We start from the raw sequence: 17,506 nt of genomic DNA, 5'->3' as shown, positions 1-17,506 counted from the left end.
GTGGGTGACGGGGTGAGGGTGTGGGTGGGTGAGGGGGTGAGGGTGTGACAGTGAGGATGTGGGTTAGGGTTAGGAGGTCTAAGGGGTGAGGTAGGTGAGTCGGGTGTTTAGTGTGATGACAGGGAGATGACTGAGAGCGAGAGGGAGGGAGGTGGAAAGGGAATGACAGGGACCCCAATGGAGATACAGCCTTTCACTTACCGGGTTGCCTTTTGGCCCATCGTCTCCTGGTGGCCCTTTGGGACCAGCCGGACCAGCTGCCCCTGGAGGACCTGCCTCTCCCTTGTCTCCAACATCGCCTTTCGGTCCCTGAAACAGAGAGACACAAATTACTGATAATTGTACTGGAGGGGGAGCAGAGGGACATTCACCAGCGACAGAGAGAGGCTGGATAATCTCAGGCTCTTTTCTTTGGAGCAAAGAAGGTTGAGGGGGGACCTGATAGAGGTCAGAGAATGCTGAGGGGTGACATAATGGAGGTATACAGAATTGTGAGGGCTAGAGGTAGAATAGACAAGAGGAACTTGTTTCCCTTGGCAGAATGTTCAAAAACTAGGGGTCATAGATTCAAGAGGCAGAAGAATTAGAGGGGACATGAGCAAAAACATTTTCAGGCAGAGGATGGTGGGCATTTGGAATTCGCTGCCTGAGTTGATGGTGGAGGCAGACACCATAAGCTCTTTCAAAAAGTACCTGGATCTTCTCCTTAAGTGCTGTAAGCTGCAGGGCTATGGGCCATGTGCAGCTAGATGGGATTCGAAAGGGCACCTGGGTGTCTTTGGGACGACATGGACCAGGAGGGCTGAATGGCCACCTTCTGTGCTGTATCATTTCTATGGATCTGGGTGTATAAGATTATGAGGGGCATGGACAGAGCAAATAGAAAGCAGTTGTATCCCTTAGTTAAAGGGTCAATAACAAGGGGACATCATTTTTAGCTGAAAGACATGAGGTTTAGAGGGGATTTGACAAAAATCCTTTCACCCTGAGGGTGGTGGGGGTCTGGAATGTGCTGCCTGGGAGGGGAGTTGAGGCAGGAAACCTCACAGCCTTTAACAAGTACTTGGATGAGCATTTGGAGTGTCATAATATCTAAGGCCTGAGCCAAGTGCTGCAGTGTCGGACTTTGTAGATTTAAAATAGTTTCTGTTGGTGCAGCCTCAAAGGGTTGAAAGGCCTCTTCTGTCCTGCGTGATTTTATGACCGTATGATCTTGTAGATGGTACACACTACTGCTTCTGAGCATCACTGCTGGAGGGATTGAATGTGTAGGTGGTGGATTTGGTGAATGTTCTTAAATAATTGAGCTAGCAGTTCTAAAAAAAAATTGTTCTGTGCTGTGGAGAAGTTGGGATTGTTCTCCTCAGAACAGAAAAGGTTCCTGGGGATTTAATCAAGGTGTTCAAAATCATGGAGAGAGTTTGATCGAACAAATCAGGGGCAGGAGGCTCTAGTGAGCAGAGGGAGACAGATTGTAGGGAATTGGGAGATGAGGGGATTGTTTTACACAGTGAGTTGTTGGGATCTGGAATGTGCTGCCTGAAAGGGCAGTGGGAGCAGATTCAATCATCACTTTCAAACATGGAATTGGGGGAATACTGGGAAAGTATTTCCCAGAGCTGTAGGGATGGTGTGGCGGAGGTGGATTAATTGGGTAATATTTAAGGAGCCAGCACAGGAACATTGGGTTAAAGAGTCTTCCTCATGGCTGTGAATGGAACATAGGATATTCAGTGGACATTGGTGAGGCCACTTTCAGAATAGTACATACAATCCTGGTTGCTCTTCTATAGGAAGGATGTTGTGAAACTTGAGAGGATGCAGAAAAGATTTACAAGGATGAGGCTGGATAGGCCAGGGCTATTTTCCCTGGAGCGTGGAGGCTGAGGGGTGACCTTATGGAGGTTTATAAAATCATGAGGGGCATGGATAGGTTGAATAGGCAAGGTCTTTTCCCCAGGGTGGGGGGAGTCCAAAACCAGAGGGGCATAGGTTTAAGGTGAGAGGGGAAAGGTTTAAAAGGGACCTGAGGGGCAACTTTTTCACATAGGGGATGGTGCATGTATGGAGTGAGCTGCCAGAGGAAGTGGTGGAGGGCTGGTACAATTACAACATTTAAAAGGCATCTGGATGGGCACATGAATAGGAAGGGTTTAGAGGGATATGGGCATCACCCTTGCTTCTTTTACAGTTCTATGTCCTCTCATTCTCCTTTTCTTTTGCGAGTGAGAACAGCTTCTCCCTATTTATTCCATCTAGCCCACTCATGATTTTGGAAAACTTTCTCAAATCTCCTCTAAGCATTTTTCAACTTATCCCAATAATTAAAGTTTCTCGTTCCTGAAACCATTATTGTGAATTGTTTCTGCATCGCTTTTTCATGCACTCACAACTCGCATATAATGTCGTACCTACAACTGTTCTCCAGCCAATGTCTAACAAACCTCTTGTACAAGTTCAGCATCACCTCCTTGCTCTAGTACTCTATGCCCCTATTAAGTCATGAACATTCCATGCTTTATTTACTGTTCTCTCCATCTGTCCTGCCACACACAATGATCTGTGCACATATGTATGCATTACCTCAAACTTCACTGCATTGAATGCCATCTGCCACCTATCTGCCCACTTTACTAACTTTTCAATGTTCTTTCAGAGTTCCACACTATCATAGAGTCATAGAGTTATACAGCGTCGAAACAGACCCTTCCATCCAACTCATCCATGCCGACCAGATATCCTAAACTGACCTAGTCCCATTTGGCAGCATTTGGCCCATATCACTCTATAAACCTTTCCTATTCATGTGCCCATCCATGTTGCAACTGAACCAGCCTCCATCACTTCCTCTGGCAGCTTGTTCCATACACACACCAACCTCTGTATAAGAAATTTGCCCCTCAAGTCTCTTTTAAACCTTTCCCCTCTCACCTTAAACCTGCGCCCTCTGGTTTTGGACTCCCCTACCCTGGGAAAAAGGCCTTAGCTATTCACCCTATACATGCCCCTCTTGATTTTATAAACCTCTATAAGGTCACCCCTCAGCCTCTGACGCTGCAGGGAAAATAGCCCCAGCCTATCCAGCCTCTCCTTGTAGCTCAAACCCTCCAATCCTGGCAACATCCTTGTAAATCTTTTCTGAATTCTTTCAAGTTTCACAACATCCTTCTTGTAGCAGGGAGACCAGGACTGAATGCAATATTCTAAAAGTGGCCTAGCCAATGTCTTGTACAGCTACAACATTACATCTCAACTCCTATACTCAGTACACTAACCAATAAAGGCAAGCGTACCAAATATCTTTTTCACCGCCCTGTCTACCTGTGACTCCACTTTCAAGGAACTATGCACCTGTACCCCAAGGTCTCTTTGTTCAGCAAAGGTCCTACCATTAAGTATATAAGTCCTGCCCTGATTTGCCTTTCCAAAATGCAGCACCTCACATTTATCTAAATTAATCTCCATCTGCCATTCCTCAGCCTATTAGCCCATCTGATCAAGTTCCCTTTGTACTCTGAAATAACCTTCTTCACTGTCCACGACACCTCCTATCTTAGTGTCCTTCTCACAGTTTACAATTCTCCCAATTTTTATGTCAACTGCAAACGTTGAAAATGTCCCTTGTGTACCAAGATCCAAATCATTAATATATATCAGGAAGAGCAAGGGTCCCAGTACCAACTCCTGGAACTCCAACTGAGTTCTGAGGGAGGATCACTGGACCCGAAACGTTAATTCTGTTTTTTCCTTCACAGATGTTGTCAGACCTGCTGAGCTTTTCCAGAAACTTCTGTTTTTATTCCTGATTTACACCATCCACAGTTCTTTCAGTTTTTATCTAATCAAGTAACACAGCTTCATAAAAGGAAAATCATGTCTTAACTAGAGTGGATCGAGGGGAACCACTAGATGTGATGTATTTAGATTTCCAGGAGGTGTTCGACAAGGTACCTCACCAAAGGTTATGTAGTAAGATAGGAGCTCGAGGTGATGTTGGCATGGATAGAGAATTGGCTCATGGGCAGGAAACAGCGAATGGGGATAAACAGTTCTTTTCCAGGTTGGTGACCCGGGACCAGTGGGATTCCACAGGGTCCATAACTATTTACAATATATATTAATAACTTGGAGGAAGGAAATAAATGCACTGCAGCCAAATTTTCAGATGACACTAAAAATAGGTGGAAAGGCAGGTTATGAGCAGGATACAGTTTCCACAGAGAATTGACAGGTTGAGTAAGTGGGCAAAGAATTGGCAAAAGAACAAAGAACAAAGAAAATTACAGCACAGGAACAGGCCCTTCGGCCCTCCAAGCCTGTGCAGATCCAGATCCCTATCTAAACCTGTCGCCTGTTTTCCAAGGATCTGTATCCCTCTGCTCCCTGCCCATTCATGTATCTGTCTAGATATATCTTAAATGACGCTATCGTGCCCACCTCTACCACCTCCACTGGCAATGCGTTCCAAGCACCCACCACCCTCTACGTAAAGAACTTTCCACGCATATCTCCCTTAAACTTTTCCCCTCTCACCTTGAAATTGTGACCCCTAGTAATTGAGTCCCCCACTCTGGGGAAAAAGCTTCTTGCCATCCACCCTGTCTACCTCTCATGATTTTGTAGACCTCAATCAGGTCCCCCCTCAACCTCCGTCTTTCTAATGTAAATAATCCTAATCTACTCAACCTCTCGTCATAGCTAGCGCCCTCCATACCAGGCAACATCCTGGTGAACCTCCTCTGCACCCTCTCCAAAGCATCCACATCCTTTTGGTAATGTGGCGACCAGAACTGTATGCAGTATTCCAAATGTGGTCGAACCAAAGTCCTATACAACTGTAACATGACCTTCCAACTCTTGTACTCAATACCCCGTCCGATGAATGAAAGCATGCCATATGCCTTCTTAATCACTCTATCCACCTGCGTTGCCACCTTCAGGCTACAATGGACCTGAACACCCAGATCTCTCTGTGCATCAATTTTCCCCAGGGCTTTTCCATTTACCATATAGTTCGCTCTTGAATTGGATCTTCCAAAATGCATCACCTCGCATTTGCCTGGATTGAACTCCATCTGCCATTTCTCCGCCCAACTCTCCAATCTATCTATATTCTGCTTCATTCTCCGACAGCCCCCTTCACTATCTGCTACTCCACCAATCTTAGTGTCATCTGCAAACTTGCTAATCAGACCATCTATACCGTCCTCCAGATCATTTATGTATATCACAAACAACAGTGGTCCCAACATGGATCCCTGTGGAGCACCACTGGTCACAGTTCTCCATTTTGAGAAACTCCCTTCCACTACAACTCTGTCTCCTGTTGCCCAGCCAGTTCTCTACCCATCTAGCTAGTACACCCTGGACCCCATGTGACTTCACTTTCTCCATCAGCCTACCATGGGGAACCTTATCAAACGCCTTACTGAAGTCCATGTATATGACATCTACAACACTTCCCTCATCTATCGACTTTATCACTCTCTCAAAGAATTCTATCAAGTTGGTAAGACATGACCTTCCCTGCACAAAACCATTTTCTTCCAAATGTAAATAGATTCTATCCCTCAGTATCTTCTCCAGCAGCTTCCCCACCACTGACGTCAGGCTCACCGCTCTATAATTGCCTGGATTGTCCTTGGAATATAATGTAGGAAAATACGGAGTTGTTGATTTTGGAAGGGAGATCTAAAGAACAGGGTACATTTTAAATGGATAAAAACTGCAGAAAGCTGCAACACAAAGGGACTAGGGGATACTTGTGCATCGAAAGCCAGTACACAGGCACAGCAGGGAATCAGGAAGGCTCATGGAATGTTGGCCCTTATTTCAAGGGGTTTGGAGTATAAGAGTAGAGAAATCTTACTGTAATTGTACAAGGTGCTGGTGAGACCACATCTGGAGTACTGTGAGCAGTTTTTGTCTCCTTATTTAAGGACATATATCATTTCATTGGAGACAGTTCAGAGAAGGTTCACTAGGATGGTCCCTGATGTGGAGGGATTTTGTTATCAGCAAAGGATAAGCTGCTTGGGACTCTACTCACCGCAGTTTAGAAGAATGAGAAGGGATCTCATTGAAACATATCGGATTCTGAAGGGGCTTGACAGGGTAAATGCTGAGAGGATGTTTCCTCTCATGGGAGAGTCTAAGACCAGAGGGGCATACTCTCCGAATAAAGTAGCACCAATTTCAGGCTGAGATGAGGGGGAATTTCTTCTCTCAGAGGGTTGAGAGTCTTTGAAACTCCTTGCCACAGAGAGCTGTGGGGGCAGATTCCTTGTGTATATTTAAGGCTAAGATAGAGATTCTTGATCAGTTGGGGAATCAAGGGGGAAAGGGCAGGAAAGTGGACGTGAGGCATGTTGGACCAGCCAATGACCCTACTGAATGGCCAAGCAGGTTCGAGGGGCTGAATGGCCTTCTCCTGTTCTTATTCCTTATGATCTTATTGTTTTAATGTTCTTCCTATCACTCTCATTTCATAAGCTATACATTTTCTCACAAGTCTGTTCAAAATCAATGCTGATTCCTAATATTTTTCCTATCCCAAATAATTGTTTCTGGGGCATTCTTGCTCCCATTCTGCTGGCTCTTTTCTGAGTTTTTGTGTGAACTCTGAAAGTGCCCACTGTTTACCCAAGGACAGGTCAGTAGTAAACGGTAAGGACAAGGCCCCTGATACTGACCCCAGCACTGGAAACAAAGCCGTCTCCCTCCCCAGCCCTCCATGAGAGGGCTCACCCCCTCTCTCCTGTCAGTTTGTTGTGCTGTGGCCAACGAGATGTCCATGCTGCCACAGAGGCTTTAGTTCCATGGGTTTCTGGTTTAGTGGATGAACTGCACTCCCATTGTACAGAGCAGTGCCTGACCAACTAAAACTGTGTGTAAGTGATAATCTGAGCAACATTACAGCACTGTCACTGTTTAATTATCCACAGGTTCCAGCTAATTCTGCATGAAATTCTAAATGGCAAAGTACATTTGTTTCTGGAAAGGTGCAGAAACGGATGAATAGTTTCAGTCATCTCCATATTTGTCAGATAGTTAGCTTGCTCATATTGCTGATGAATATTTATTACTGTGATGTGAGAGTGAGGAATGTGCCAGTTAGGAAACACTCTATGCTGCAGGCTGAATTCTGATGTTGTAACTCACCGATCGCCCCCTTTCTCCAGGTGGTCCTGGGTTACCAGCCTCCCCTGTCTCTCCCTGCAAACAGACAAAAAGATCAGTCAAAAACAACATTCTGTATCTGAACCAGGGCGAGAGATTGAAAGCTGTTAGCAGAAAGATGAGAAGGGCTTTGAGAAATCGGGAATGCTGATTGGGAATACACGGCATGAAAGAGTTAGTTAGAGACACAGAAACTCTCATCCCCTTTAAACAAAGATTTGGACATTAACCTGAGGCTGTCACTGTTGAGGATATAGCTGAGAACTGGCACTCCATTCAGGATGCCTGTCCAAATGCCAACACCGACGCAAAGTGGTGAATATCACCTTCTGCCTCATAATCAATGGGAAGATTGTTCACTGAAATGGTTGGAGTCCTGGTGGATGGCACTGTGAGCTAACAAAACCCACAGCCCATTTACAGGAGCTCACCAGAAAGTTGGAATCTCAGGAGTAACACCAGGAGTAACAGCAGTGAGAGGTTCTGCAATAAAGTCCACACCTCCCCGACAACAATGTGAGAAAAAAAGAGAAAAACAATCAATAGAGGGACCCCATTCCCTGCCCAAAGGCCCGTCTTGCAATCAGAAAGGTTTCCCCCTTGAGTACAGCTGATAGCAGCCTGTTCCGAGACAGTGGGCTCGGTCATGAACAGCAAAGCTGACTCCCACTCCTCCTCCGGGGTCACTGTAAGGTCAACATTCACCCCCCATCTCATTCTTGTAGGAAAATTCTCTGTGACTCTTCCTGTATTCCCAAACATTCCCAAGCAATTCCACATATTTCCCAATGGAGTCAGAGAGTTTACCTAACCGAACACACCCCCATCCCAAACATTTCAGGATCTGCTCCTTTATTTTGGGATTTGTGACCCTCCAGTTGTTCTGGGAGTTTTAGGGGAGAATCTCTCAGGGTGGGGGTCTGGGTGTGTTTGTTATTAACACTGTTTTCAGAGACGTGCTTATAAACTCCATGATTCAGAGTGACCAAGGATCCAAAAGCTGGCAGTAATTTCTAATAAAAACCTCTCACCTTCTCACCAACACCACCAGGAGAACCAACACCACCAGATGGTCCTTGAGGTCCCTATAAAAGTGAGAGAAATGGAATTAAAGGAGAATGGTTCTCAGGAACAAAGTGGTAAGACTCTGTTGGATTTGTACTTACATCAGCCCCACTGGGTCCTTGTGGTCCTCTGGGACCAGGAGGTCCAGGTGGTCCCTGTGTGAACAAGATCATTGGAGATTAATATTTGCAAAATGAGCTTTCAATCCCAGATTTCACTCATTAAACCTTCACAACTGCTGTGCTGGGCCTTGACAGCATTAGCTGTTAGATCACAAAGTCAATAGGACACTAATCTAACACAATGCTTCTGCAGTTACCAAACTAAGAATCCTCAATGAGAAACACGGGGATCCCAAAGGATTATACAATCAGAGGCATCAGGACAATTGGTTAGATTGTCTAATATTGGAGATGTCATAGCCTGGCATTTGTGTGGCACGAATGTCACTTGCCACTTGTCAGCCCAAGCCTGGATATTGTCCACATTTTGTTATATTTGAACATGGACTGCTTCAGTATCTGAGGAGTCACGAATGGTGCTGAACATTGTACAATCATCGGCGAACATTCCCACTTCTGACCTTATGATGGAGGGAAGGTCATTAATGAAGCAGCTGAAGATGGTTGGGCCTAGGACACTACCCTGAGGAACTCCTGCAGAGATGTCCTGGAGCTGGGATGATTGACCTCCAACAACCGCAACCATCTTCCTATGTGTCAGGTATTACTCTAACCACCAAAGCGTTTGCCCCCTGATACCCATTGATTCCAGTTTTGCCAGGGCTCCTTGATGCCACACTCGGTTGAATGCAGCCTTGATATCAAGGGCTGTCACTCTCACCTCACCTCTGGAATTCAGCTTTTTTGTCCATGTTTGAACCAAGGCTGTAATGAGATCAGGAGCTGAGTGGCCCTGGCGGAACCCAAACTGGGCGTCACTGAGCAGGTTATTTCTGAGCAGGTGCTGCTTGATAGCACTGTTACTGACACCTTCCATCACTTTACTGATGATCGAGAGGAGACTGATGGGGCGGTAATTGGCCGGATTGGATTTGTCCTGCTTTTTATGTACAGGACATATTTGGGCAATTTTCCACATTGTTGGGTAGATACCAGTGTTGTAACTGTGCTGGAACAGCTTGGCTAGGGGAGGGGCAAGTTCTGGAGCACAAGTCTTCAGTGCTATTGCTGGAATGTTGTCAGGGCCCGTAGCCTTTGCAGTATCCAGTGTCTCCAACCGTTTCTTCATATCACGTGGAGTGAATCGAATTGGCTGAAGACTGGTATCTGTGATGCTGGGGATCACTGGAGGAGGCCGAGATGGATCATCCACTCAGCACTTCTGGCTGAAGATTGCTGCAAATGCTTCAGCCTTATCTTTTGCACTGATGTGTTGGGCTCTTCCATCATTGAGGATGTGGATATTTGTGGAGCCTCCTCCTCCAGTGAGTTGTTTAATTGTCCATCACCATTCACAACTGGATGTGGCAGGACTGCAGAGCTTAGATCTGATCCGTTGGTTGTGGGATCACTTAGCTCTGTCTATCACTTGCTGCTTTCGCTGTTTGGCTTGCACGTAGTTCTGTTTCGTGGCTTCACCAGGTTGGTACCTCATCTTCAGGTATGCCTGGTGCTGCCCCTGGCATGCCCTCCTGCACTCTCTATTCAACCAGGCATTTGGTTTTGTATTTCTGATAAATTCTGGTCTCAGTGATGAACTTACCATGGCACCAACGTCCCCAGTCTCGCCCTTTTCACCTGGTGGTCCTGGCAGACCCTGCATTCATTTCAAAACAGAAGAAAGCAAATTTTTATCAATGGTTTCGTTAGTAATAAAAAAAAGTCTCCCACTCAGACAGAAATATAATCTTCAAACACAATTGGCTAGTTTTTCTGGGACGTGTTGATCTCAAGGGATACACAGCAGGGTCCACCTCCCAATGCACACCTCCTAATGACACTGCAATAACCACTGCCCAATAATCAGAAAAGTCAGTTATTGGCTTCATCTGAAAATAGAACTCACAGAGAAAATACAAAAGCCAATCAAAATAATATCTTGCTAAATTAGAGAATGGTGCAGCATAGAAACAGGCCATTCAGCCCATCATTTCTCAACCATCGGCCTGCAATAGTCCCTTTTTCCGATTTCCTTTTGAAAGTGATGATTGAATCTGCTCCCATTGCCCTTTCAGGCAGCTCATTCCAGATCCCAACAACTCACTGTGTAAAACAATCCCCCTCATCTCCCCCTCTCTGGGGCTTTTCCCAATTCCCTTCAATCTTACAAAATTCTAACAGGACTGGACAGGTTAGATGCAGGGATGGTGTTCCCGATGGTGGATGTGTCTGGAACCAGAAGACACAGTATGAGGATTTGGGGTAGACCATTTAGGACGGAGATGAGGAGACATTTCTTCACCCAAAGAGTGGTGAGCCTGTGGAATTCATTGCCACAGGAAATAGTTGATGCTAAAACGTTGAATGTATTCAAGAGGTGACTAGATATAACACTTGGGGTGAATGGGATCAAAGGTTATGGGGAGAAAGCAGGGTTAGGCTATTGAGTTGGACAATCAGCCATGATCGTGATGAATGGAGCGGACTTGAAGGGCCAAATGGCCTCCTCCAGCTCCTATCTTCTATGTTTCTGTGTTTCTACATAAAACTATTGCCCCCTTCACAACTGTAATCAGCTCCCCTTCCCGTCAATCCCAGTAAAGTTTATAGCTTCTTTACGCTCCCCAGGACCTCGCCATCCTTCCTAACATCCAGCAAATTGGGGCACACAGCTCCTGCTGAGAGCAGGAGATTTATAAATGAGATTAATTCCCTGTCACTCACGGAATAAATAACCGAAACAAGCCTCAGTGCAATGAGGATGATAGGGACAGACAGTGTCTGACTGCTGCTTCCTGGGAGGCAAATGGATGGGATTAATCTGTGAGATCGCTGGGCAGTGGGAAGGTGTAGGGAATGATGGAAGAAATGTCTTTGCACCCACAATAATCAAACCAGCACCTTCGAGCGGACGATGTGAACGGCCCTGTTAAGCAGGTGTGACCAAACAGCATCCCCCTAAGGAGGAAAGATTCACATCTTGACAGACAGAAAGTTTCATTAACTTTGGTAACTGACCCAGTAAATTACAGAACACTCTTTACTCCTGACTTCATCTCCAATCTTATTACCAAATGCTTTTCAATTTATTAAAACCAAAAGGAAAACAAATCAAAGATCGATACTATTGAATACATTGATGAAATGCAGGCTTGTCAGCACTTTGCTCAGAATAATTTCAGAGACCGAGCACAGGATCAGCTTTCAGAATATGTCATGGTCACTGCCCCCACTACCTTCCTCCCCCTGCCAGGGGTTGGTGAGCTTATCTACAAGCCTGACTGCTCCTGCAGTGGTTTAATCCTGGGCACTGTGTTAGTGACTGTAAGGCAAGACCCTCACCCTCTATCAGGGAGACAGCCAACCACACAGATCTGTCAGCTGTGATATTCTCTGCAAACACTCCTTCCTCTTCACTGAGTCTGGGCCTCAGTGAGACAGGATAGATCACCGGTGAGGCTAAATAGAATAGGCATTTGTCTTACAAAATCAGGTCATTTATTGCATGATATCATCAGTTTATTTTCTATGAAAGGACCGTTTCTAAAACCGAGGATTGTGTTCAGCATTGCTGCACACTTTCAAACTTCAGATAGCAACAGCAGCTGTTTGGTTTGTCAGTTATCCATGACAAAGACCTGCCTGCCAACAGCGATGTGATTGGATAACCCTAAGCCTAACCCTATCGCAGCCCTCCTGAAGGGGTGGGGGGGAGGGGGGTTGTCATTTTCTCTGCGATACAAACACCAAGAGTTTGTAGAAAGCCAATTTATATTCACTCACTAGTTGCTCTAAGCTGTGGCTTTTAACACAATTAGTCAGAGACTTTATAACTTTGCAACCAGTTGCTTGGTGCTTCCTACAAGCAACTGAAAGTACCCAGAGATGAGAGATTGAGGAGCAGCAGGTCCTGATGGGCCAACAGGATCATGTCAGTGAACCCTGTGGACTTCAGACATTGATCTGCTTTCTCAGTTTTTTTGTTCCACCCATAGCACCTGGCAACAGCGATGTGATTGGCTCCCGGGGAGCTGAACAGCTTGTGGGTGTGAATATTTAGGATAGAAGCCATTGGAGCTCTGGAAGTGAAGGAGTTGTGCTTCTGTGCTGCAGTAAAAAAACATCTTAAGCCTGAAAGTAGCCAGTTTATTTCCCCCTTCCCATTGTTATTAGCTGTGACTACGACTGAATAAATCCGGTATCAGTCACCCTGTGTCTCCTACAAACAAGGGGAAGTATCTAGAGAAGGAAGATCAAGGGGCAGTATCTGATTAGCAGAAGTATCATCTCAGGAAACCCTGCAGACAGGGGCCTCTGAACAGGCTTCCCCAACCTGACCGTAACACTGTTTTTGTTTCCCTCTGTTTGTCTGTGTAGGGGAGTTTATAACTGGGTTAGATTTTTATCTAGTAGAGTTATATAGTCAACAGTCCATAATTGTTTATCTGTTGCTAGAACATAGAACATTACAGCGCAGTACAGGCCCTTCGGCCCTCGATGTTGCGCCAACCTGTGAAACCAATCTGAAGCCCATCTAACCTAAACTATTCCATTATCATCCATATGTTTATCCAATGACCATTTAAATGCCCTTAAAGTGGGCGAGTCTACTATTTTTGCAGGCAGGGCATTCCACGCCCTTACTACTCTCTGAGTAAAGAACCTACCTCTGACATCTGTCCTATATCTATCACTCCTCAATTTAAAGCTATGTCCCCTCGTGCTAGCCATCACCATCCGAGGAAAAAGGCTCCCACTGTCCACCCTATCTAATCCTCTGATCATCTTGTATGTCTCTATCAAGTCACCTCTTAACTTTCTTCTCTCTAACGAAAACAACCTCAAGACCCTCAGCCTTTCCTCATAAGACCTTCCCTCCATACCAGGCAACATCCTGGTAAATCTCCTCTGCACCTTTTCCAATGCTTCCACATCCTTCCTATAATGCGGTGACCAGAACTGTACGCAATACTCCAAGTGCGGCCGCATCAGAGTTTTGTACCGCTGCAACATGACCTCATGGCTCCGAAACTCAATCCCTCTACCAATAAAACCTAACATACTGTATGCCTTCTTAACAACGCTATCAACCTGGGTGGCAACTTTTAGTGATCTATGCACATGGACACCAAGATTTTTCTGCTCATCCATACTACCAAGAATCTTACCATTAGCCCAGTACTCTGTATTCCTGTTACTCCTTCCAAAGTGAATCACCTCACACTTTTCCACATTAAACTCCATTTGCTACCTCTCAGCCCAGCTCTGCAGCTTATCTATGTCCCTCTGTAACCTGCAACATCCTTCCGCACTATCCACAACTCCACCGACGTTGGTGTCATCCGCAAATTTACTAACCCATCCTTCTACGCCCTCATCCAGGTCATTTATAAAAATGACAAACAGCAGTGGCCCCAAAACAGATCCTTGAGGTACACCACTAGTAACTGAACTCCAGGATGAACATTTCCCATCAACCACCACCCTCTGTCTTCTTACAGCTAGCCAATTTCTGATCCAAACTGCTAAATCACCCTCAATCCCATGCCTCCGTATTTTCTGCAATAGCCTACCATGGGGAACCTTATCAAACGCTTTACTGAAATCCAAATACACCACATCAACCGCTTTACCCTCATCCACCTGTTTGGTCACCTTCTCAAAGAACTCAATAAGGTTTGTGAGGCACGACCTACCCTTCACAAAACCGTGTTGACTATCCCTAATCAAATTATTCCTTTCTAGATGATTATAAATCCTATCTCTTACAATCCTTTCCAACACTTTACCCACAACCGAAGTAAGGCTCACTGGTCTATAATTACCAGGGTTGTCTCTACTCCCCTTCTTGAACAAAGTCCCCTTCTTGAACGAATCTGTTTACTCACAAGTAATAGTTTTTTGTTTGTTAAATACAGAAACCTGGCCCATGTATTCTGTAAATCTGGGTATGAAAATTTAGATAAATTGGGGAATTTTCATACTTCCTTAAATTCTCTAACTTTTGTGATGACTTCAGTAAAAGCAGGGTTTGATTTCTAGTGTGGTAGCCCAGGGAGAAGTATAGATAACACGAAAGAACGTTCACATTAACTTGTTAGACACAATTACCCAGGACCTTCAGGAGCTGTGTGTTACACATCCATTCCTCTCCGGAACACATTGCACCACCTCTACTCAAAGGTGTGCGATATCATCAGACTGGGTGGAGCTAATGCAATTTCTTTAACTCCTTCAGAACCATTACTGCCCAATGATTAGGTCAATTAAAGGCTATAGCTCAGTCTTGGCCACATCCTGTAGGATTTCAGATTGGCCTGTTGTACGGAGGGACTGGACAGCGAGAAGCTCTGTTCTTTCAAACCAGTCATAGCAACACATGAATTCACAACCCAGAGCCAGCACAAGGCCAATCAGCCCATCGTATCTGTGCCAGATCTTTGAACCAACTGTCCATTTAATCACATTTCCTTCCCTTCTCCTTCTTCATAGCACCCTCTGTGATTTTCCTTTCCTAATATTTTAAGAACATAAGAACATAAGAACTAGGAGCAGGAGTAGGCCGTCTGGCCCTTCGAGCCTGCTCCGCCATTCAATAAGATCATGGCTGATCCTTTCGTGGACTCAGATCCACTTACCCATGTTCTCACCATATTCCTTAATTCCTTTATTGTTCAAAAAAATATCTACTTTTTTTTAAAAACGTTTACTGAAGTAGTGTCAACTACTTCACTGGGCAAGGAATTCCATAGATTAACAACCCTCTGGGTGAAGAAATTCCTTCTCAGTTCAGTCCTAAATCTGCTCCCTCTAATCTTGAGGCTATGCCCTCTTGTCCTAGCTTCACCTGCCAGTGGAAACATCCTCTCTACTTCTCTCTTATCTATTCCCTTCATAATTTTATATGTTTCTATATGATCCCCCCTCAATCTTCTGAATTCCAATGAATATAATCCCAATCTACTCAGTCTCTCCTCATAAGCCAACCCCCTCAACTCCGGAATCAACCTAGTGAACCTCCTTTGCATCCCCTCCAGTGCCAATACATCCTTTCTCAAGTAAGGAGACCAAAACTGCACACAGTACTCCAGGTGTGGCCTCACCAGCACCTTGTACAGCTGCAACATAACCTCTCTGCTTTTAATTTCAATCCCTTTAGCAATGAAGGACAAAATTCCATTTGCCTTCCTAATTACTTGTTGTACCTGCAGACCTACCTTCTGTGATTCATGCACAAGGACACCCAGGTCCCTCTGCATAGCAGCATGCTGCAACTTTTTACCATTCAAGTAATAATCCTTTTTACTATTACTCCTACCAAAACGTATGACTTCACATTTATTTACATTGTATTCCATCTGCCAGACCTTTGCCCACTCACTCAATGTATCTATGTTCCTCTGCAAAGTTTCACAGTCCTCTGCACACTTTGCTCTGCCAGTCATCTTAGTGTCATCTGCAAACTTTGACACCCTACACGTGGTCCCCAACTCCAAATCATCTATATAAATTGTAAATAATTGCGGTCCCAACACCAATCCCTGAGGCACACCACTAGTCACTGACTGCCAGCTAGAATAGCACTAATATTTTGAAAGTGATGATTGAATCTGCTCCCACTGCCCTTTCAAGCAGCATGTTCCAGATCCCAACAACTCACTGTGTAAAACCATCCCCCTCAACTCCCCCCTCTGGGGCTTTTCCCTGATTCCCTTCAATCTCCTTCCCTGTGTTCACTAACCCTCCTGCCCCTAGAAACACTGTCTCTTGATTTACTCGATCTAGCTCTCTCTATCATTTTGAACACCTCGGTTAAAGCCCCCAGAACCTTCTCTGCTCTCTTTAGTTCCCAGGAATAAGAGTAGTACCCTCCAGTATCCCCATGCTCGATCAGTGGCTGGGTGTACAGTGAAGTGCAAAGAAACAAACTGCCCCTCAATGAGAAGCTCAATCAAACACAATTTTATTTTAAAAGGGGTGGAATTGAACAGCTGGGAGGTTACACACTGATGCTGCTTGGCCTGCTGTGTTCATCGAGCTCCACACCTTGTTATCTCAGATTCTCCAGCATCTGCAGTTCCTACTATCTCTGTTGGGGGTACTCTCTCTGTCTCTGGACTTAATGTTGAGTTCAACAATTTTAGGGCCTGAGTGCCTTTCCCCATGCCCTTCCCTCCACCCCTAGACATCAGGCCTTGCTCTAACATGGGCTGCTAACATACACAACCCATTGCTACCTACTAATAGTCCCCATTAGCAGCTAATCATTCATTTCATCCAACCTGATCTACTGTATCCGTCGCTCCCCAAGTCATCTCCTCTATATCGGGGAGACCAAACACAGACTCGGGGACTGATTCGCAGAGCATCTGTCTGCACACACCAACCAACCCAACCTTCCAGTTGCCATTCATTTTAATCCCCGCACCCCCTCCCACTGCCCTTGGTGACATGTCCATCCTTGGCCTCATCCACTGTCAGAGTCAGGCCAAATGTAAACTGGAGGAACAACACCTGATATTTCACCTTGGGAGCTTACAGCCCAATGGCCTCAATATTGACTTCACCAGCTTCAACATCCCTCCACCCCCAACCTTATCCCATGTCCAGCCCTCTCGCTCCTCACCTCCCTGACCTGAGCGAAACTGTCCATCTTCCAACTCACCTATCCACTCCACCCTTCCTACTGACCAATCACAATAACCCCCTACCCGTATCCAACTATCACCGTTCCACCTACCCTTCCCCCAGCCCCACCCTCCCTCTATTTATTTCTGGGCTCCCCTCTACCTCCACCTCCTAGTCCTGATGAAGGGTTCAGCCTGAAACAATGATTCCCCTGTTCCTCGGATACTGTTAGACCTGCTGCGCTTTGTCAGCTTCACATTTATTGATTCATTCCTCCACACTGACTTTTACCCACTCCTTTGTCTGTTCGACTGTTTTTCTCTCTCCTTGGGCTCTATCTCCACCTATCGTTTACTCCTTACCCTCACAACCCTATCCTCCCCACATAAGTCGACTTTTTCCGAGTTACCATCAGTTCTGAAGTAGGGTCACTCGACCCCAATGATTAATTCTGATTTCTCTCCACAGATGCTGCTAGACCTGCTGAGCTTTTCCAGCAATTTCTGTTTTTG

At 45.4% G+C, this 17,506-nt stretch overlaps 1 protein-coding gene across 1 annotated transcript in view; it reads right to left on the bottom strand.

Annotated features, from left to right (window-relative positions):
- LOC109919558 (collagen alpha-1(XI) chain-like) overlaps window positions 1–17,506 on the bottom strand; it is a 71,624-nt gene that overhangs the window by 52,284 nt on the left and 1,834 nt on the right. The window contains exons 2-6 of the mRNA XM_048601576.1: window positions 9,970–10,023; window positions 8,346–8,399; window positions 8,211–8,264; window positions 7,162–7,215; window positions 202–309 (exon numbers count right to left, since the gene is read on the bottom strand). Coding sequence (XP_048457533.1) covers window positions 202–309; window positions 7,162–7,215; window positions 8,211–8,264; window positions 8,346–8,399; window positions 9,970–10,023 — 324 coding nt within the window. The remainder of the gene's footprint in view (window positions 1–201; window positions 310–7,161; window positions 7,216–8,210; window positions 8,265–8,345; window positions 8,400–9,969; window positions 10,024–17,506) is intronic.

Source organism: Rhincodon typus, chromosome 10 (genome assembly GCF_021869965.1).
Source record: "Rhincodon typus isolate 14 chromosome 10, sRhiTyp1.1, whole genome shotgun sequence".
Taxonomy (NCBI): Eukaryota; Metazoa; Chordata; class Chondrichthyes; order Orectolobiformes; family Rhincodontidae; genus Rhincodon; species Rhincodon typus.
The sequence above is the reverse complement of the archived record's forward strand: the minus strand, read 5'-3'. Positions and strand labels throughout refer to the sequence as shown.